Below are 23,170 nucleotides of genomic sequence, written 5' to 3'. Positions count from 1 at the left end.
CATTGAAAATAAGTATTTGTTCTTAACTGACTTGCCTAGTTAAATAAAGGTAAAATAAAAAGTATTGTGTGTAGATTGATGAGGGGGAAAAAAACGATTGAATACATTTTAGAATAAGGCTGTAACGTAGCAAAATGTGGAAACAGTCAAGGGGTCTGAATACTTTCCGAATGCAGTGTAGGTAGGGATAAAGTGACCAGGCGACGGGATAGATAATAAACTAACACCAGTGTTATGTGAGGAGTCAAAAGTGTCAATGCAAAAAGGGTCCATGCAGATATTCTAGGTAGCTATAGTCCAGCACAGTGGGTGCTTCATAATACCCATAAAACCTAGCTGCGTCTGGAATTGTAGAACTACTTCATATAAGGTCTCTGTGTTTCGTGTAGACTTACCCTAGCGTGACATTTTGCTAGCCATGTAATTCTCTCTCGGACAAGATGAGTTCTATTTGCCTGAATTTACTCCAATTTAAAATAAAAAAAAGTTAATTAGAAACAGAGAATACCCCAGCAAGACTACAAATTCTTGCAGGAATCTCCAACACATAATCTCTAGCCAACACTGTCAGCTACAGTTTACCAGCGTGATCAGAGACCTTTGTGCCCAATTCACGAATGTACAGTGGATTTAAAAAGTCTACACACCCCTGTTAAAATGCCAGGTTTTGTCACGTCCTGACCAGTTAAGGGGTTATTTGTTATTGTAGTTTGGTCAGGACGTGGCAGGGGGGTGTTTGTTTTATGTGGTTCGGGGTTTGTTGATATATGTGTTTAGGTAGAGGGGTGTTTGTTTAGAGTATTCCGAGGTTTTGGTTATGTTCTATGTTGTGTATTTCTATGATCTATCTATGTTGTGTATTTCTATGTGTTGGCCTGGTATGGCTCTCAATCAGGAACAGCTGTACATCGTGGTTGCTGATTGAGAGTCATACTTAGGTAGCCCTGTTTTCACCTGTCCCTTGTGGGAAGTTGTTGTTGCATAGCTGTGTGTGTAGCCTGCAATACTGTTTGTTCGTTTGCTTTCTTGTTTTGTTTTGTTCAGTGTTCTAAATAAAGTTAAGATGAGCACTCAACCCGCTGCGCCTTGGTCTACTATATATGACGACCGTTACAGAACTTCCCACCACCAATGGACCAAGCAGTGGGGAAAGGAGCTTGAAAGGAATTATTTTGAGTCGTGGACTTGGGAGGAGATATTAGCCGGAGAGGGACCATGGAGGAAGGCTGGAGTGGACCGGGACTGTTACATTGGTACACGGTTGGCATTTAAGCCTGAGAGGCAGCCCCAATAAAAAAAATTGGGGGGGCACACGGGTAGTTTGGCTGGGCCAGGGTTAAGCCCCAAGCCAACTCCCTGTGCTTATCGGAGGCAGCCTGTTACTGGTCAGACCCGTGTTATGGGGTGATGCGCACGGCGTCGAGGCCGAGCATTCACAGGCCGGTGTGCGCGGTGCCAGCGCCCCGCATTTGCCAGGGGGAAGCGGGCATCCAGCCAGTAAGGGTGGTGCCAGTACTGCGCTCGAGACCGCCAGTGCGCCTTCACGGCCCAGTGTATCCTGTTCCCGCTCCTCGCACTAGCCCTGAGGTGCGTGTATCCAGTCTGGCGTCTCCAAAGCCAGCACCACGCACCAGGCCTCCAGTGCGTCAGCCCAGTCCAACTCGTCCTGTTCCTGCTCCTCACTCTAGCCCTGAGGTGTGTGTATCCAGTCTGGCGTATCCAAAGCCAGTCCCATGCACCAGGCTTCCAGTGCGTCAGCCCAGTCCAACTCGTCCTGTTCCTGCACCTCGCACTAGCCTTGGGGTGCGTGTCTCCAGTCTGGTACTTCCACTACCAGCCCCACGCATCAGGCTTTCAGTGCGCAGTCCCCGTCCAGAGCTTCCGACGACAGTACCCCGTCCAGAGCTTCCGGCAATAGTGCCTCGTCCAGAGCTTCCGGCAACAGTGTCCCGTCTAGAGTGTCCGGCAACAGTGCCCCGTCCAGAGTGTCCGGCGACAGTGCCCCGTCTAGAGATGGCCCACAGTCCGGAACCAAGAGAGATGGCCCACAGTCCGGAACCGAGTGAGACAGCCCACAGTCCGTAACCGAGTGAGACGGCCTGCAGTCCGGAACCGAGTGAGACAGCCTACAGTCCGGAACCGAGTGAGACGGCCTACAGTCCGGAACCGAGTGAGACGGCCTACAGTCCGGAACCGGCGGAACCGAGTGAGACGGCCTACAGTCCGGAACCGGCGCAGCCAGAGTCGCCCTACAGTCCGGAGCTCCCAGAGTCGCCCTACAGTCCGGAGCTCCCAGAGTCGCCCTACAGTCCGGAGCTCCCAGAGTCGCCCTACAGTCCGGAGCTCCCAGAGTCGCCCTTCTGCCCGAGGTCTACAGCGAAGCGCTTCAGCCCGAGGTCTACAGCGACGCGCTTCAGCCTGAGGTATTCAGCGGGGGTGGACAGGTTAGGTGGGGGACTAAGGCCAGAGCCTGAGCCACCTCCACAGTAGGAGGCTCGGGGAGGGGGGGGTGTAACACGCGAACCGTCGGTGACGGTAGCCACCCTCCCTTCCCTCCCTTTAGTTTGGGGGGTTTATTTTGTGTTTAATTTTTGTGTGAGGTGCATCCGGGGTCTGCACCTTTGAGGGGGGGGGGGTACTGTCACATCCTGACCAGTAAAGGGGTTATTTGTTATTGTAGTTTGGTCAGGACGTGGCAGGGGGGGGTTTGTTTTATGTGGTTCGGGGTTTGTTGATATATGTGTTTAGGTAGAGGGGTGTTTCTTTAGAGTATTCCGGGGTTTTGGTTATGTTCTATGTTGTGTATTTCTATGATCTATCTATGTTGTGTATTTCTTTGTGTTGGCCTGGTATGGCTCTCAATCAGGAACAGCTTGTACATCGTTGTTGCTGATTGAGAGCCATACTTAGGTAGCCCTGTTTTCACCTGTCCCTTGTGGGAAGTTGTTGTTGCATAGCTGTGTGTGTAGCCTGCAATACTGTTCGTTCGATCGTTTTCTTTTCTTGTTTTGTTTTGTTCAGTGTTCTAAATAAAGTTAAGATGAGCACTCAACCCGCTGCGCCTTGGTCTAGTATATACGACGACCGTTACAGGTTTTTGTGATGTAAAATAATGAGACAAAGATTACATTTACATTTTAGTCATTTAGCAGACGCTCTTATCCAGAGCGACTTACAGTAGTGAATGTATACATTTCATTTCATACATTTTATTTTTTTCTGTCAGAACTTTTTCCACCTTTAATGTGACCTATAACGTGAACAATTCAATTGAAAAACAAACAGAAATCTTTGAGGGGGAAAAATAAAAAATAAACTCACAATAACCTGGTTGCATAAGTGTGCACACCCTTAAACTAATACTTTGAAGCACCTTTTGATTTTATTACAACACTCAGTCTTTTTGGGTAGGAGTCTATTAGCATGGCACATCTTGATGTGGCAATATTTGCCCACTCTTCTTTGCAAAAGCGCTCCAAATCTGTCAGATTGCGAGGACATCTCCTGTGCACAGCCCTCTTCAGATCACCCCAGAGATGTTCAATTGGATTCAGGTCTGGGCTCTGGCTGGGCCATTCCAAAACGTTAATCGTCTTCTAGTGAAGCCATGCTTTTGTAGATTTGGATGTGTGCTTTGGATCGTTGTCGTGCTGAAAGGTGAACTTCCTCTTCATCTTCAGCTTTCTAACGGACTAGAGCAGTTTTTCAAGGACCACATGCTCCCAAAGTTGGTACTGCAATAGTGAACATCTAGAAACATATTTTATTCCAATCACTTTTTGGGGGGAGGGGGTGGGGGGGGGGGGGGGGTAAATGGATCAGTGTTCTTGTTGCGCCTTCTGTCAGTACCTATTTTCATGGAAACCAATGGTCCAAAAATATTCCACGTAGTTCATACACACAGTAATGTAGTACGCGTAAGTTCAATCACAATGGCTGGTCTGAGTGCATATCCTCACATTTTTATTAATTGCATTTTATCATGGGCACAGTGGGAATTTATATCTGTAAAGTTTGAAATTCAAAAGGCACTCGCAAATCTGTGCTATCTTTTTTTGCAGATGCATGGTAACAGTTGAATAAGATGAGAAAAAACCTGTCAAGTTTAAATGATTTCTTAGCCCCTTTGTTGTGTGGAGCTTCTTTTTCTGGTAAATGCAGGATGGGAGAGACAATGGGGAAAAGGGGGGGCATAAAGTCAAAATGTTGATGCATCTACAAATTCTGTTTTACACAATATTGTATCATATTTGAGTTACTGAGCTGTTCATCCACAGGCTCGATGTGCAGTTGTCTCCACAAACGGATCACACTGTCACAGGATGTCCATGAACCGGATGGTCTGAGGGATGCACTCCTGTTGGACTGGAAAACAAAGAGACATTTGGTCAATGGCAGGTCTTTTTCAATGCTGTATCAACATCTTTATCTGAACAGAAAATGCATTTTCTTTTATCATAACACAAACCCACCTTGGACAATCAAATCAATCAATCAAATTTATTTTTATATAGCCCTTCGTACATCAGCTGATATCTCAAAGTGCTGTACAGAAACCCAGCCTAAAACCCCAAACAGCAAGCAAAGCATGTGAAAGAAGCACGGTGGCTAAGAAAAACTCCCTAGGAAAAACTCCCTAGAAAGGCCAAAAACCTAGGAAGAAACCTAGAGAGGAACCAGGCTATGAGGGGTGGCCAGTCCTCTTCTGGCTGTGCAGGGTGGATATTATAACAGAACATGGTCAAGATGTTAAAATGTTAAAATGTTCATAAATGACCAGCATGGTCAAATAATAATAATCATAGTAGTTGTCGAGGGTGCAACAAGCACGTCCGGTGAACAGGTCAGGGTTCCATAGCCGCAGGCAGAACAGTTGAAACTGGAGCAGCAGCACGGCCAGGTGGACTGGGGACAGCAAGGAGTCATCATACCAGGTAGTCCTGAGGCATGGTCCTAGGGCTCAGGTCCTCCGAGAGAAAGACAGAAAGAGAGAAAGAGAGAATTAGAGAGAGCATATTTAAATTCACACAGGACACCGGATAAGACAAGAGAAATACTCCAGATGTAACAGACTGACCCTAGCCCCCCGACACATAAACTACTGCAGCATAAGTACTGGAGGCTGAGACAGGAGGGATCAGAAGACACTGTGGCCCCATCCGATGATACCCCCGGACAGGGCCAAACAGGCAGGATATAACCCCACCCACTTTGCCAAAGCACAGCCCCCACACCACTAGAGGGATGTCTCCAACCACCAACTTACCGTCCTAAGACAAGGCCGAGTATAGCCCACAACGATCTCCGCCATGGCACAACCCAAGGGGGGGCGCCAACCCAGACAGGAAGACCACGTCAGTGACTCAACCCACTCAAGTGACGCACCCCTCCCATGGACGGCATGGAAGAACACCAGTAAGCCAGTGACTCAGCCCCTGTAAAAGGGTTAGAGGCAGAGAATCCCAGTGGAAAGAGGGGAACCGGCAAGGCAGAGACAGCAAGGGCGGTTCGTTGCTCCAGCCTTTCCGTTCACCTTCACACTCCTGGGCCAGACTATACTTAATCATAGGACCTACTGAAGAGATAAGTCTTCAGTAAAGACTTAAAGGTTGACAATGTGGTCCCTCAACACCAATCCTCATGCCTCATTGTTTGTTCTTGTTTCCCAATCAACAGCTACTTCTCTGATGAGTGGGTCTTGGAGGTTTACAAGTGCACAGCAAGTCCACACCAGCTCATTACTATAACAACGCAGATAAGGTGGGATGAATCTCAGGATTTTAACATCTTTTAGTCAAACATTTCCCCTCTAAACATGGATCCTGTTTCTCGCTATGCTTCTTGTGCGATGTACAGTATCTCACTTTGTGAACCTTCCGTGGTTCAGGAATAGAGGAATATTAGCAGTGACTCCTGCAGGCATCAACTGCGCTAATGTTTCCTCAAGATGCACCTCAGTGAGAACATTCTGCAACTGTGCAGACAGCAGCCTCCTACATTCTTCAGCAGCCGAGGGGCCTGAAACTTCATTGTATGCCATGGTGGATGTATCCGGATCCTCCTCTTCTGCCATGGTGGATGTGTCTGGATCCTCCTCTTCTGCCATGGTGGATGTATCTGGATCCTCCTCTTCTGACATGGTGGATGTGTCTGGATCCTCCTCTTCTGCCATGGTGGATGTATCTGGATCCTCCTCTTCTGCCATGGTGGATGTGTTTGGATCCTCCTCTTCTGCCATGGTGGATGTGTCTGGATCCTCCTCTTCTGCCATGGTGGATGTGTCTGGATCCTCCTCTTCTGCCATGGTGGATGTGTCTGGATCCTCCTCTTCTGCCATGGTGGATGTGTCTGGATTCCTCCTCTTCTGCCATGGTGGATGTGCCTGGATCCCCCTCTTCTGCCATGGTGGATGTGTCTGGATCATTTTCTTCTGTCATGGTGGATGTGTCTGGATTCCTCCTCTTCTGCCATGGTGGATGTGCCTGGATCCCCCTCCTCTGCCATGGTGGATGTGTCTGGATCATTTTTTTCTTCATGGTGGATGTGCCTGGATCCCCCTCTTCTGCCATGGTGGATGTGTCTGGATCATTTTTTTCTTCGTGGTGGATGTGTCTGGATCTTCCTCTACTGCCATGGTGGATGAGCTACCTTTTCTGGTAAATACAGAGCCATTACTCTTTCCCAACAGAAAATGGCAGCTGCTGACCCTAGTGTTGTCACTGGGTTTCTGGTCCGCCTGTCTGAAAGACAAAAAAAAGAAGTACATTTTACTAGCTACCTAGGTTGACTACTAAAATGGTAATATCTATATTTAAATACCATAACCCACATACTTGACTATAGTAACTGTCAAATTGACTGGGCTTTGGTCTATCTGCACATCTAAAATCCTGCTATATGTGGATGGGACATTTCTGCTGGGCTGGAGGAATTATCTGGAATGCTCAACTATGTAGATGATCAGAACAGGGTACTATTTGCCCAAAGAGGTAAAGTATTGCGATGAACTATACAACTGTACTTCTGATTCTAATTATGAAGAGGAAAGTTAAAACCCTCAGCCGTGAGGTCACTGAGGAGGACCAACAGTGATCGTCTGAAAGGGACTGACATGCAGGGATGTAACATAAGGATTTTGGGCACTGGCCAGCAGACCACGATTTCTACATTCAGGTCCAAAATCTGTGGCATGCGATGTTTGTAAAGACAAAACTTCACTGCTGTGTCAGGCTAGTATGGCACATTTTCTGCTAGCCCAATCTGAAAAGTGCTAGACTTGGGCTCACTTAATTTCCATCCCTGCTGACATTTATAACTGACTTCACAGGTAATTTGATTAGTCCTGTACAACAGATGCACTCGTGGAACAAAACCGTTTGTGTTTTGTATGGGAAACATTGAGCCCACAAGTCTTGTGAGTTAGCTAGCTAACTTTAGCTAATGTAGCTATCTAGCCAACCAAGGTCCCTAACTAGGTATCCCACCAGGCATTATTTAGCCAGCTAGCTAGTTAACATTAGCTCACCACCCGTGTAGACTTTTCTAAGTGGTGACTATCCTTGCCATGGGGCTGGTCTAACGTTAGCTAGAAAGTCTGACTACACGAACGGTAAGTTAACGTTAACTCGCTAGCTAAATATTCCTTCCCTGGTGGGCTAACGCTAGCTAGCATGTCACCACGTGAAAAAGTAGCAGGCAGATCACTAAAGCCTTGTCAATAAAAATGTCAACAGTCATTATGCTAGCCTATGCTGGTTTTCTTTTTTACTTGTAAGGAAGTTAACGTGTGTTGTACATGTAACTACAGTCGGTGGGTATCTAGCAAATTTTTAAATGCCTCTAATAGATCTTTAACTTAACCAAAATTGCTCATTAGCAGCTAGCAAACAGGGCTTACCTTATCACACGGCTCTAGCGACGCCTCTCGCTTACAGAGATCGGAAAAGGATCAAATACACTTGTGCTAATCGGAGTAGTGGTTACAATCAGGTACGTAGCACAGAACCATCCTTGCTTCTGATCGACAGAGACCTAAGGTTAGCTAGTTCGCTACAAAGGCCATAGGGTAATTCAAAAAATTATAGTAATTTAGATATGCTAAGGTAGCTAGCTAGGTAATCTGAAAAATGCTAAACAAGAGTACACATGAGAAATACTATCAATTATTTACATGAGAAACTAAAAAGGTTATAATATCTACTTGATAGTTTACTTGCTACTTGTCCATGAGTTTGCATTGACAAATGTGCCTTAAGGGATGATGTTAAAGATTGTGACAAGATGTGTAGTTCTGTATGTTAGCAACATTAGCATTTCGTTTTTAGGGTAATTACAGGTGAATATATTGATAAAAGTTACCCTTTTCCAAGAGAGATTTGCTTGGTTATCAAGCATACACAAAACACAGACCTTATATGAAGTAGTTTGAAAATCACTGACGCAAAAATGAATGGTGAAAAAATTATTACCACTAGGTTTTATGAGTATTTTCACTCATACTGTGGTACTCAATTGGTTAACTATTTAACTAACTATTTAGCAGTCATATACAGTGCCTTCAGAAAGTATTCATACCCCTTGACTTATTCCACATTTTGTTGTGTTACAGCTGGAATGAAAAATGGATTCAATATTTTTTTAAATCTCACCAATCTAAACACAATACCCCATAATGACAAAGTAAAAACATGTTTTTAGAAATTCTTGACAACTTATTGAAAATGAAATATAGAAATATCTCATTTACATAAGTATTCATACCCCTGAGTAAATACTTTGAAGAATCACCTTTGGCAGCGATTAAAGCTGTGTCTTTCTGGGTAAGATAATTGTATGTGCGGGGTACAGAGATGAGGCAGTCATTAAAAAATCATGTTAAACACTATTATTGCACACAGAACGAATCCATGCAACTTATGTGACTTGTTAAGCAAATTTTTACTCCTGAACTTATTTAGGCTTGCCATAACAAAGAGGTTGAATACTTATTGACTCAAGACATTTCAGCTTTTCGTTTTTTATTAATTGGTAAAAATGTTGAAAAAAAACATTATTCCAATTTGACATTATGGGGTATTGTGTGTAGGCCAGTGACAAAAAAAATCTTAATTTCATCAATTTTAAATTCAGGCTGTAACACAACAAAATGTGGAAAAAGTCAAGGGGTGTGAATACTTTCTGAAGGCACTGTAGCTTGGGGGTTGAAGCTGTTCAGGGTCCTGTTAGTTCCGGACTTGCCGTGCAGCAGCTGAGAGAACAGTCCATGACTTGGGTGGCTGGAGTCTAAGACAATTTTTAGGGCCTTCCTCTGATACCGCCCGGTATAGAGGTCCTGGATGGCAGGGAGCTCGGGCCCCAGTGATGGATGTAGAAATCCATGAATGCACTTTGTTCCATGGTCATTTTTGTGGTAGGCCTAGGCGATTTGTTTACACGTTTTTAAACTTTCCCAAACATATCATATTTGTTGTAAATCATTGAAATCTGAATTGTTTGTTGTCGCCATTGATCTCACCTGTCCGAGCGAGTTGGTTGGAGCCAGGGACTCCAGATTTGAGAGATTCCAAGGACAGTATCAGAGATGTTCCTCGCTGGATTTTTTGGGGCCAAATAGGCCACTTCTTTTTTGCAGGGAAAAAGATACCACTAGATGTCCCAATAGTTCAGGCTACTGCCATCGTCCCACTGTAATTGGACACATAGGTTAAGTCAAGTTTAAACATTATTTACAGTAGGCTACCTGAGCCCTATACTACGAATATAGTTTGAGGAGTTAGTGAGGTAACGTTGGTCAATTCTGAGTTCAACTGAGTTCAACTTGGGATAACTGGTACATCAATATTATTGTTTGTTCCTCTTGAGAAGCTGTAGCAACAACATAGCCAGTATACACTTTCTCAAAATAAATCTAGAAATCTTAAATTAATTTAGATGTTTTTGCCGAGGAGGTCTTAGTCTCGCAGTTTTAAATCTAACTAAGATGTTTGGTGCAGTATTTCTCAAGTGAAAACATTTGCGTGAAAACTAGTCATCTCTAGTTGAATGACAACAGACTGCGTTCAATCAGTTAGCAAGTCGGAAGTTTCCGAGTTCCAACTAGCACATGAATGCGACAATAGTTCCCACACTTACTAGGAGTAGTACTGTTGACCAATCACCAACGAAGGGGCGTAGACTCTGGCTACCAAACTTCGCATTGCCTCAAGAAAAAATGATGTGTGCAGGAACAGCTGGAAAAACACCAAAACAAACAAAAACATCGGAAAAATGTGTCATAAAATGAGCTAACTGTTTCCATTGGGAAGCATGTGACATGCTAAACTACGGGCTAATTGACACATTCACATGCTAGTCAGACCTAGGAGATTCAAATTTCCGACATGCTGATTCGTTGAATGTGGCACGTGTATAACTACAACAAGTTATCAAGAGTTTTCTAGTTCCAACTAGCACCTGAATGTGGCATAACTACACTGAACAAAAATATAAACGCAACATGAAGTGTTGGTCCCATGTTTCATGAGCTGAAATAAAAGATCCCAGAAATGTTACATTCACACAAAAAGCTTCTCTCAAATGTTGTGCACAAATTAGTCTACATCCCTCTTAGTGAGCATTTCTCCTTTGCCAAGATAATCCATCCACCTGACAGGTGTGGCATATCAAGAAGCTGATTGTCCCCCTTGTGCTGGGGACAATAAAAGGCAACTCTAAAATGTGAAGTTGTGTTTCACACAACACAATGCCACAGATGTCTCAAGTGTTGAGGGAGCGTGCAATTGGCATGCTGATTGCAGGAATGTCCACCAAAGCTGTTGCCAGAGAATTGAATGTTCATTTCTCTACCATAAGCCACCTCCAACATCATTTTAGAGATTTTGGCAGTACGTCCAACCGGCTTCACAACCGCAGACCATGTGTATGGCGTTGTGTGGGTGAGCGGATTTCGGATGTCAACGTTGTTAACAGACCATGGTGGTGGTGGGGTTATGGTATGGACAGGCACAAGTTCCGGACAACGAACACAATTGCGTTTCATCGATGGCAATATGAATCCACAGAAGTACCGTGTCGAGATCCTGAGGCTCATTGTCGTCCCATTCATCCACCGCCACCACCTCATGTTTCAGCATTATAATGCACGTCCACATCTCGCAAGGATCTGTACACAATTCCTGGAAGCTGAAAATGGCCCAGTTCTTCCATGGCCTGCATACTCAACAGACATGTCACCCATTGAGCATGTGTACCCACAGCAACTATTAAAACCTTCCCCAACCAGAAACCGTGGATTGATGGCAGCATTCGTGCAAAACTGAAAGCCCGAACCACTGCTTTTAATCAGGGCAAGGCGACCGGAAACATGACCAAATACAAACAGTGTAGATATTCCCTCCGCAAGGCAATCAAACAAGCTAAGCGTCAGTATAGAGGCAAAGTAGAGTCACAATTCAATGGCTCAGACACGAGAGGTATGTGGCAGGGTCTACAGTCAATCACGGACTACAAAAAGAAAACATGCCCCAACGCGGACCACAATGTCCTGCTCCCAGATAAACTAAACAACTTCTTTGCTCACTTTGAAGACAATACAGTGCCAATGACACGGCACGCTACCATAACCTGCGGGCTCTCCTTCACCGCAGCCAGCGTAAGTAAAGCATTTAAACGTGTTAACCCTCGCAAGGATGCCGGCCCAGACGGCATCCCTAGCCGCGTCCTCAGAGCATGCGCAGACCAGCTGGCTGGTGTGTTTACGGACATATTCAATCCAGCCTTATCCCAGTCTGCTGTTCCCACATGCTTCAAGAGGGCCACCATTGTTCCAGTTCCTAAGAAAGCTAAGGTATCTGAGCTAAATGACTATCGCCCCGTAGCACTCACCTCCATCATCATCCAATCAAATGTATTTATATAGCCCTTCTTACATCAGCTGATATCTCAAAGTGCTGTACAGAAACCCAGCCTAAAACCCCAAACAGCAAGTAATGCAGGTGTAGAAGCACGGTGGCTAGGAAAAACTCCCTAGAAAGGCCAAAACCTAGGAAGAAACCTAGAGAGGAACCAGGCTATGAGGGGTGGCCAGTGCTCTTCTGGCTGTGCCGGGTGGAGATTATAACAGAACATGGCCAAGATGTTCAAATGTTCATAAATGACCAGCATGGTCAAATAATAATAATCACAGTAGTTGTCGAGGGTGCAACAAGTCAGCACCTCAAGAGTAAATGTCAGTTGGCTTTTCATAGCCGATCATTGAGAGTATCTATACCGCTCCTGCTGTCTCTAGAGAGTTGAAAACAGCAGGTCTGGGACAGGTAGCACGTCCGGTGAACAGGTCAGGGTTCCATAGCCACAGGCAGAACAGTTGAAACTGGAGCAGCAGCACGGCCAGGTGGACTGGGGACAGCAAGGAGTCATCATGTCAGGTAGTCCTGAGGCATGGTCCTAGGGCTCAGGTCCTCCGAGAAAGAGAAAGAAAGAAAGAAAGAGAAAAAGAGAGAATTAGAGAGAGCATACTTAAATTCACACAGGACACTGGATAAGACAGGAGAAATACTCCAGATGTAACAGACTGACCCTAGCCCCCCGACACAAACTACTGCAGCATAAATACTGGAGGCTGAGACAAGAGGGGTCAGGAGACACTGTGGCCCCATCCGATGATACCCCCGGACAGGGCCAAACAGGCAGGATATAACCCCACCCACTTTGCCAAAGCACAGCCCCCACGCCACTAGAGGGAAATCTTCAACCGCCAACTTACCATCCTGAGACAAGGCCGAGTATAGCCCACAAAGAAGTGCTTTGAGAGACTAGTTAAGGATCATATCACCTCCACCCTACCTGACACCCTAGACCCACTCCAATTTGCTTACCGCCCCAATAAGTCCACAGACGACGCAATCCCAATCACACTGCACACTGCCCTAACCCATCTGGACAAGAGGAATACCTATGTAAGAATTCTGTTCATCGACTACAGCTCAGCATTTAACACCATAGTACCATCCAAACTCGTCATTAAGCTCGAGACCCTGGGTCTCAACCCCGCCCTGTGCAACTGGGTCCTGGAATTCCTGACGGGCCGCCCCCAGGTAGTGATCATCTCCGCTGATCCTCAACACTGGGGCCCCACAAGGGTGCGTTTTCAGCCCTCTCCTGTACTCCCTGTTCACCCATGACTGCGGGGCCATGCACGCCTCCAACTCAACAATCAAGTTTGCAGACGACACTACAGTGGTAGGGTTGATTACCAACAACGACGAGACGGCCTACAGGGAGGAGGCGAGGGCCCCCGGAGTGTGGTGTCAGGAAAATAACCTCACACAACGTCAACAAAACAAAGGAGATGATCGTGGACTTCAGGAAACAGCAGAGGGAGCACCCCCCTATCCACATCGACGGGACGTAGTGGAGAAGGTGGAAAGTTTTAAGTTCCTCAGCGTACACATCACGGACAAACTGAAATGGTCCACCCACACAGACAGCGTGGTGAAGAAGGCACAAAAGCGCCTCTTCAACCTCAGAAGGCTGAAGAAATTCGGCTTGTCACCAAAACTCTCAAACTTTTACAGATGCACAATCGAGAGCATCCTGTCGGGCTGTATCACTGCCTGGTACGGCAACTGCTCCGCCCACAACCGTAAGGCTCTCCAGAGGGTAGTGAGGTCTGCACAACGCATCACTGGGGGCAAACTACCTGCTCTCCAGGACACCTACACCACCCGATGTCACAGGAAGGCCAAAAAGTTGATCAAGGACAACAACCACCCGAGCCACTGCCTGTTTACCCTGCTATCATCCAGAAGGCAAGGTCAGTACAGGTGCATCAAAGCTGGGACTGAGAGACTGAAAAACAGCTTCTATCTCAAGGCCATCAGAATGTTAAACAGCCATCACTAACATTGAGTGGCTGCTGCCAACTCAATCTTTAGCCACTTTAATAATTAAAAATGGGATGTAATAAATGTATCACTAGTCACTTTAAACTATGCCACTTTATATAATGTTTATATACCCTACACTACTCATCTCATATGTATATACTGTACTCTATACCATCTACTGCATCTTGCCTATGCCGTTTGGCCATCGCTCATCCATATATATTTTTATGTACATATTCTTATTCATTCCTTTACACTTGTGTGTATAAGGTAGTTGTTGTGAAATTGTTAGATTACTTGTTAGATATTACTGCATGGTCGGAACTAGAAGCACAAGCATTTCGCTACACTCACATTAACATCTGCTAACCATGTGTATGTGACAAATACAATTTGATTTGATTTGTGGGATGTTTTGGATCAACATGTAGGACAGCGTGTTTCAGTTCCAGCCAATATCCAGTAACTTCGCACAGCCATTGAAGAGGAGTGTGAAAACATTCCACAGGCCACAATCAACAGCCTGATCAACTCTATGTGAAGGAGATGTGTCTCACTGCATGGGGCAAGTGGTGGTCACACCAGATACTGAGTGGTTTTCTGATCCACGCCCCTACTTCTTTTTTTAAGTTATCTGTGACCAACAGATGCATATCTGTATTCCCAGTCATGTGAAATCTATAGATTAAAGGCCTAATGAATATATTTCAATTGACTGATTTCGTTATATTAACTGTAACTCAGTAAAATCTTGGAAATTGTTGCATGCTGCGTTTAAATTTTTGTTCAGTATACGTTAACATGAATAAAGTTTCTGAGCGAGTTGAGGATCAATGTAATTAGATTTTCTCCCTCTCACATATTGCATTATTGTCCACTTAATTTGAGGAAGACAATTTAGTAAATATTTTATTAATTAATCAAATGTATTTGTGTGTTAAAAAAAGAGTAATGTTAAAATACCTAACACATTACACATTTAGTCAAATCAAATCAAAGTTGATTTGTCACGTGCGCCGAATACAACAGGTGTAGACCTTACAGTGAAATGCTTACTTACAGGCTCTAACCAATAGTGTAAAAAAGCTGTTAAGTGAACAATAGGTAAGTAAAGAAATAAAACAACAGTAAAAAGAGGCTATATACAGTAGCGAGGCTACATACAGACACCGGTTAGACAGGCTGATTGATGTAGTATGTACATGTAGATATGGTTAAAGTGACTATACATATATGATGAACAGAAAGTAGACGTAGCGTAAAAGACGGGTTGGCGGGTGGTGGGTGGCGGGACACAATGCAGATAGCCCTGTTAGCCAATGTGCGGGAGCATTGGTTGGTCGGCCCAATTTAGGTAGTATGTACATGAATGTATAGTTAAAGTGACTATGCATATATGATAAACAGTGAGTAGCAGCAGTGTTAAAAGAGGGATGGGGGGGGGGTTTGGGAGGGCACACAATGCAAATTGTCCGGGTAGCCATTTGATTACCTGTTCAGGAGTCTTATGGCTTGGGGGTAAAAACTGTTGAGAAGCCTTTTTGTCCTAGACTTGGCACTCCGGTACCGCTTGCCATACGGTAGTAGAGAGAACAGTCTATGACTGGGGTGGCTGGGGTCTTTGACAATTTTTAAGGCCTTCCTCTGACACCGCCTAGTTTTGAGGTTCTGGATGGCAGGCAGCTTAGCCCCAGTGATGTACTGGGCCATACACACTACCCTCTGTAGTGTCTTGTGGTCAGAGGCCGAGCAATTGCCGTACCAGGCAGTGATGCAACCAGTCAGGATGCTCTCGATGTTGCAGCTGTAGAACCTTTTGAGGATCTCAGGACCCATGCCAAATCTTTTTAGTTTCCTGAGGGGGAATAGGCTTTGTCGTGCCCTCTTCACAACTGTCTTGGTGTGTTTGGACCTTCTAGTTTGTTGTTGATGTGGACACCAAGGAACTTGAAGCTCTCAACCTACTCCAATACAGCCCCGTCGATGAGAATGGGGGCGTGCTCTGTCCTCCTTTTCCTGTTGTCCACAATCATCTCCTTAGTCTTGGTTACGTTGAGGGATAGGTTGTTATTCTGGCACCACCCGGCCAGGTCTCTGACCTCCTCCCTATAGGCTGTCTCGTCGTTGTCGGTGATCAGGCCTACCACTGTTGTGTCATCTGCAAACTTAATGATGGTGTTGGAGTCGTGCCTGGCCATGCAGTCGTGGGTGAACAGGGAGTACAGGAGGGGACTGAGAACGCACCCCTGTGGAGCTCCAGTGTTGAGGATCAGCGTGGCAGATATGTTGCTACCTACCCTCACCACCTGGGGGCGGCCTGTCAGGAAGTCCAGGATCCAGTTGCAGAGTGAGGTGTTTAGTCCCAGGATACTTAGCTTAGTGATGAGCTTTGAGGGTACTATGGTGTTGAACGCTGAGTGTAGTCAATGAATAGCCGTTTTCGAAACAGCGTCAACACCATAACACCACAGCTAGCCAGCCAACTTTACCAATTAGCAGTACTGAAGAAACTATATACATTACAACGGAATGATTTGACTAGTGTAATGTTAGCTAGCTACATAGTTGTCTTTGTATCAAGATAAAGGCGTAGTGCAGAGTAACTATCGAGGTTAGCTAGCCAGCTACACTTTCTAACATAGTCAACAACGCGCCCACTGCTAGCTAGCTAACCCTACCAGCTAGCTGTATCATTTTTAGTCAATAAGATTAGGCTCTCCGCACTGCTAAAGCTAACTCTCTCTCCTCTGCTCTCATCCTTCTAGACCTATCTGCTGCCTTTGATACTGTGAACCATCAGATCCTCCTCTCCGCCCTCTCCGAGTTGGGTATCTCCGGCGCGGCTCACTCTTGGATTGCGTCCTACCTGACAGGTCACTCCTACCAGGTGGCGTGGCGAGAATCCGTCTCCGCACCACGTGCTCTCACCCCTGGTGTCCCCCAGGGCTCAGTTCTAGGCCCTCTCCTATTCTCGCTATACACCAAGTCACTTGGCTCTGTCATATCCTCACATGGTCTCTCCTATCATTGCTACGCAGACGACACACAATTCATCTTCTCTTTTCCTCCTTCTGATAACCAGGTGGCGAATTGCATCTCTGCATGTCTGGCAGACATATCAGTGTGGATGACGGATCACCACCTCAAGCTGAACCTTGGCAAGACGGAGCTGCTCTTCCTCCCGGGGAAGGACTGCCCTTTCCATGATCTCGCCATCACGGTGGACAACTCCATTGTGTCCTCCTCCCAGAGTGCTAAGAGCCTCGGTGTGACCCTGGAAAACACCCTGTCGTTCTCCACTAACATCAAGGCGGTGACCCGATCCTGTAGGTTCATGCTATACAACATTCGCAGAGTACGACCCTGCCTTACACAGGAAGCGGCGCAGGTCCTAATCCAGGCACTTGTCATCTCCCGTCTGGATTACTGCAACTCCCTGTTGGCGGTGCTCCCTGCCTGTCCCATTAAACCCCTACAACTCATCCAGAATGCCGCAGCCCATCTGGTGTTCAACCTTCCCAAGTTCTTTCACGTCACCCCGCTCCTCCGCACACTCCACTGGCTTCCAGTTGAAGCTCGCATCTGCTACAACACCATGGTGCTTGCCTACGGAGCTGTGAGGGGAACGGCAAATAGCAGAGTGCCAAATTCAAAACAACAAAAATCTAAAAATTCAAATTTCTCACACATACAAGCGAATTCATTGCATTAGATTATGTTAGGACAGCACCTAGACAAGAAAAAACCACCCACCATTTTCCAAGCAAGGAGAGGCGTCACAAAAACCAGAAATACAGCTAAAATGAATCACTAACCTTTGATGATCTTCATCAGATGGCACTCATAGGACTTCATGTTACACAATACATGAATGTTTTGCTCGATAAAGTTCATATTTATATCCAAAAACCCCATTTTACATTGGCGTGTAATGTTCAGAAATGTTTTGCCTCCCAAAACTTCCGGTGAATGAGCACATCAATTTACAGAAATACTCATCATAAACGTTGATAAAATATTCAACTGTTATTCAAAGAATTATAGATACACTTCTCCTTAATGCAACCGCTGTGTCAGATTTTGATGTGCTCATTCACCGGAAGTTTTGGGAGGCAAAACAGTTCTGAACATTACACACTTTACAGCGAAAGCACACTTTGCAATAATCTGAGTACAGCGCTCAGTCACAAAACCAAACCCGCCATTTTGTGGAGTCAACAAAACTCAGAAATAGCATTATAAATATTAACTTATATCAACTTACTTTGATGATCTTCGTCGGAATGCACTCCCAGGAATCCCAGTTCCACAATAAATGTTCATTTGTTTCGATAAAGTTCATCCTTTATATCCAAATACCTCCATTTTGTTCGCGCGTTCAGTTGAGTAATCCAAATCCACTGTGCTCGCGCAGTAAATTCAGACGAAAAGTCCAAAAAGTTATATTACAGTTCGTAGAAACATGTCAAACGATGTATAGAATCAATCTTTAGGATGTTTTTATCATAAATCTTCCATAATATTCCAACCGGACGATTCCTTTGTCTTCAAAAAAGAAAAGGAACACAGCTAACTCTCATGGGAGCGTGCGCCACTGAGCTCATGTCATTTTCTCAGTCATCTGATTCCAAGACCTCTTATTCTCTTCCCATTCACAGTAGAAGCATGAAACAACGTTCTAAAGACTGTTGACATCTAGTGGAAGCCTTAGGAAGTGCAAAATGACCCCACAGACACTGTATATTGGATAGGGAATCACTTGAAAAACTACAAACCTCAGATTTCCACACCTCCTGGTTGGATTTTTTCTCAGGTTTTTGCCTGCCATATGAGTTCTGTTATACTCACAGACATCATTCAAACAGTGTTAGAAACTTCAGAGTGTTTGCTATCCAAATCTACTAATAATATGCATATCTTAGCTTCTGGGACTGAGTAGCAGGCAGTTTACTCTGGGCACCTTCTTCATCCGGACGTCAAAATACTGCCCCCTACCCAAGAGAGGTTTTAAGAGCTATCACAATGTATATGTCAGAGTAACATCTAAATGTTGTAAAACTTATATGATTAAATATGAAACTATTTGTGAGAAGATGAAATTCGATTTTACCCTTCTAAATTAGATAATTGTTTTCATGTAAAGTAACCACGCCCACGTTTGCACAGACATAATGCCAAAAGTTTGGAACACCCCTTTTTCCAGAGTGCTTATAAAAGGACTCCTAACAAAATGTACATTAGACCAGTATACGGACGGTAAGCCGGACGTCACAAATGGTTTAAAACTACTAGACCAGAAAGTGTGGAGCTGTGGCTACACATGTAAAATGGTTAGACTCTACCAGACCAGAAAATGGTAAGCGTAAATATATACATTGCATTTCTAAATCCGAATGAGTGGTTGTTAGGGTGTTAAATATCCATATTTACAATGAACATATTATTCATCTGTACGTACGATAGTTGAATTCCTTTGTCTCTCCTTCTTCCGCTCTTTCTTTCCCCACCCCTTTCATTGTGGAACATGCCGTCATATCGGGTTAGTCCACTAGGGACCTTTCATTGTATTATGTTAGTAATCAACGTATAATCTATCCTGTGTGTGTATTTATGTAATTCTGTGTGATTATTTAGTTAGTTAGTAAATAAATAAATAAGCCAATTTGTGTATCGCTGAATCATCATGCAGACTAGGGTTCATGCAGATTTGAAGTCAATGACGTTCATAATGAGACTGATATGAGGTAATAATAATTAATGGATGACTAATATGATAACGGTATATTCTGATATTCTTGAGTTAATTCGAGAAACGGGAACTCATTAAACAAACTTTTCCCGTGGTGCCCCAAGATTGATAATAAGTTAATTATTACGTGGTTAATTTAATCACGTAAACATTTAAACGTAGTTAATTGATTTTATAAAATAATCGTCATTGCCTTAATGGTATTCATGTCACAACAATATCCATCATCCATTTCATACGCTATGTTACGTATTACAATTCATGACATGTTAAGAATTGCAATTTATGTAATATGTTAGTAATTGCAATTTGTACAATATGTTTTGAATTTGCAAAACATATATGTTACGAATTCCAATATATTGTGGCTAACATTAGCTAGGTGGCTAACGCTAACATTAGCTAGGTGGGTAATGCTAACGTTCACTAGGTGGCTAACGCTAGCCATAAAAATAATGCCAGTTGATTCATGATTTCGACTGGATGAAAAACGCTGCCTGCCTGTCTATCTCATCCCGACATGTTCATTACTATGGGACAGCTGCATATCAAATGTGAATATTAAAACAATGCTGCAAATGTCAGAGAGACAGACAGCAAGGTTTATACAAATCTTCCGCTGTTGAAAACTAAATGTTAGTCTAAAAGAAATGTGAGATATTGTCTAGCGGTGCTTTTTATAGTGGAGATTAAGTTTATAAATTGCTTGGCTGGGCTGATGAGACAGTGGATTGCCGCAGTCAGATGGAACAGAGTAAATAGGCATTTTAATGTCATAGATTTAGCAGGTGGCAACTTGCGGTTTTATATACAACCCACCCGTTGTATAATACACTATTATAAGTTCACGGATTCAGTTTACTATGCTACGTTTAGTCTATGAGACCAGGCTGCATGGTTTAGCGTTGTATTAATTGAAGAGTTCGCATTCGACAAGCCACGTGCAACATATGCGCAGTTATAAACCTGCTAGAGTTAGCAGCAGGCAGACGAGCAATAGCTACGGTCTTAGTACAGATGAAGACTGATCTGCAATGTGAAGCTAACTGGCTTTAGAAACGCCCGAGTAGATCTAGCTTGCTTCATAGTATACCACTCCGGTGAATGAGGGTTCAAAGACGAACAGTAAGTGTTAAGGTGAGCGTGGGTTTTGTGACAGTGTCGCCGCAGTAGACTATGTTACAGCTTCTAAAAGCGATGTGATCTCTTTATAGCACAGTAGTTCCACAATATTATAGAGGATTATTTAATCCCCTAGGGTAAAGACAATTTTGGGTGCGCTGGTAAATTAACTGGCTATCTACTCCGTTTTCAGAACACTCTCGTCGGGGTGCCAAAGTGTATAATAACGGATGAATTTAAGAATGCTCAACACCCATTGACTATCGCCAGCGTCAGTAAACATCGGCAAAAAGCGTTAATCAATTGTTGCCAGCAGCACAGTTAGTCATCAACGCTCTAGATAACATAACAGGCTAACCAGCTCTGCTAGTAGGGCAAATAAAATGGTCAGAGTGAGGTGTTCTCTCAGTTGTGTCTGGAAGTAGCTAACCAACGTTAGCCAATTATCTTGGGTGCGTGACCACAGTTGTGATACGCTCAGAATGCTCGCGTCAACCCTACTCCTTGGCCAGAGTGGCCAGTGTGCGGTCTGAACGCGTCTTTCTTTTCCCCAACGCAGTTAAGCCAAAACCGCGGGGCGCTCTCCAAGTCCGGAAGTGGATATCACGTAACGCGAAATTTCAGTCACTGATTAATAACATTTGCCCTTGTATTTCAAGATTGAAAAATATAACAATGTCGTGGACCGAGCTAGCCATTAACGTCCCTTCACGCTCAAAGACCGATTCAATGGCTGTAGCATAGCGTATTCGACTGAATAGCTAATAAATATTTGAGAAATTATAAATAATAAGCAACGTTCAATGGAGGAAATTCAGCAGAGTTCTGAGACATTTTGACAACTCATTGAAACTCTGAAAATAAATACATGGGCAAATGTTACCAAACGTGATAATAATAGGCCTGCATTACGGTAGGTAGCTAATTGTTATATTACATTTTCCATCCTTACCTTGGAAGGTCACTCTGTGCTGATCACCTGTGGGTGAGACAACGCTGGCTAGCCAATGGGTGCGTAGTAGACCGGCCCTCTGAATAACGGGGTGTGGTTTTGGGTTAACTGCGTTGGGAAAAAGAAAGAGGACAACGCTTTGAGCGCACTCTGACACTGTAGATTGAATTTAAGAACACACCCTTTGATTTCTCTTTGAGCACTGACCTTGTAGTTGGAGTTGTGCTGTGAACAGTTGGAGTCCTACATCTTGTGCTCGAATAGCTACTTATCGAAAACCCTTATGTACTGTAGGGTTTTTAGCCATTAGTCTCCCACAAACTACTATTCCAACACTGTTTTAACGTTTGGAAACGTCTCATTGTTTTCTAAACATATGCCCCATATCTTTCATGTCAGCAAGAAATAATCTTTAAAATAATAAATATACACTTAATGTTGCAGTTTTGCACAGTTCCATACACTGTCTCCAGTTGACTAACTACATTTTCTCCACAGTTAGCTTACACACAGGTGTTCGGAGCATGCTAGATGGCTAATTGGCACAGGTGGGGTTGCCTCTTATCAGAGTGAAGTATTTACACGCTCGCGAGCGTCTACGTGGCCAGGCGCTAAAATAGAACTTGGTCCTATTTGTGACGCGCAACGCGCTGCAAGTCCTGCCTCTCAAATCTCCTCATTGGTTTTTAGGAGCATATACCCATGTGGGTGATTGAAAGATGAACTGACATCCACACTCCAGTCGGGTAATGCACCGTAAAGTTGGTTGCCAACCACCATATGAAGTCCAAAGAAGGAAAAAGAAGCCTGAAGGAAGGGGAGATGATTAGAAACGAATTTGGTTTACTGTTTTATCTGTGGATTAATTGTCAGAGTAGAGGACCTTGTGCATTTCAGGTAAAATATCAACCCAATGTTTATATCCCAGGACAAATTAGTTAGCAACAGCAAGCTAGCTAGCTAAATTGCAATAAATGTTTCATGCTTTTTGACCTGTCCCCAAATGAATATAATTGGTTCAGAGTTTGTTTTCATATTTCAACCTGCGTGTCCTGATCGCACATACACGAGCGGTTTGGTCAGCATGTAAGGCTCAGCATTCCCGAACAGTCCCATTACAAGTCAGAATGTTGAACAAACTTAATTTCAACTTAATTTACCTGCCGATTTTTGTCCCTATTTCTGAGGTAATCTGAAACAAAATATCCACAGGGAAGTGTTATCAACCTGACCTTCAGTACACTGGTCTCAGTGGAGGCTGCTGAGGGAAGGTTGGCTCATAATAATGGCTGAAATGGCGTCAATGGAATGATTCCAGCCATTACACTCCAATCCAGCCATTATTATGAGCCGTCCTGCCCTCAGCAGCCTCCAGGCTTGTCTGTATATCAGTTTCAGTGGCGACCTGTCATTCAGGGCAGAACCCCACCTGATTTGAGCACCACATTTTTGTCATCTCAC

General features: G+C 44.3%; 1 protein-coding gene and 1 long non-coding RNA gene across 3 annotated transcripts in view; one reads left to right on the top strand and one right to left on the bottom strand.

Annotated features, from left to right (window-relative positions):
- Positions 1-3,942: 3,942 nt before the first annotated feature.
- LOC106604932 (uncharacterized) lies at positions 3,943-20,635 on the bottom strand. Its single transcript, XR_006769873.2, has 4 exons — positions 12,269-20,635; positions 10,132-10,229; positions 9,515-9,684; positions 3,943-4,365 (listed from the first exon to the last, which is right to left on the bottom strand). It is a non-coding gene; the product is annotated as an uncharacterized LOC106604932 (long non-coding RNA).
- A 24-nt stretch (positions 20,636-20,659) lies between these two features.
- The window catches only part of LOC106604931 (rho guanine nucleotide exchange factor 37), a 36,160-nt gene continuing 33,649 nt past the window's right edge, over positions 20,660-23,170 (top strand). The window contains exon 1 of one of the 2 annotated variants that reach the window (XM_014200074.3): positions 20,660-20,772. In XM_014200074.3, the coding sequence (XP_014055549.1) occupies positions 20,740-20,772 (33 nt within the window). In that variant the 5' untranslated portion in view covers positions 20,660-20,739. The remainder of the gene's footprint in view (positions 20,773-23,170) is intronic. The other variant, XM_014200075.3, reaches the window with a different exon arrangement.

The sequence above is a fragment of the Salmo salar genome, chromosome 05, assembly GCF_965601325.2.
Source record: "Salmo salar chromosome 05, fSalSal1, whole genome shotgun sequence".
Lineage (NCBI taxonomy): Eukaryota > Metazoa > Chordata > Actinopteri > Salmoniformes > Salmonidae > Salmo > Salmo salar.
Note: the sequence above shows the minus strand (reverse complement) of the source record. Positions and strands in the feature narration are given on the sequence as shown.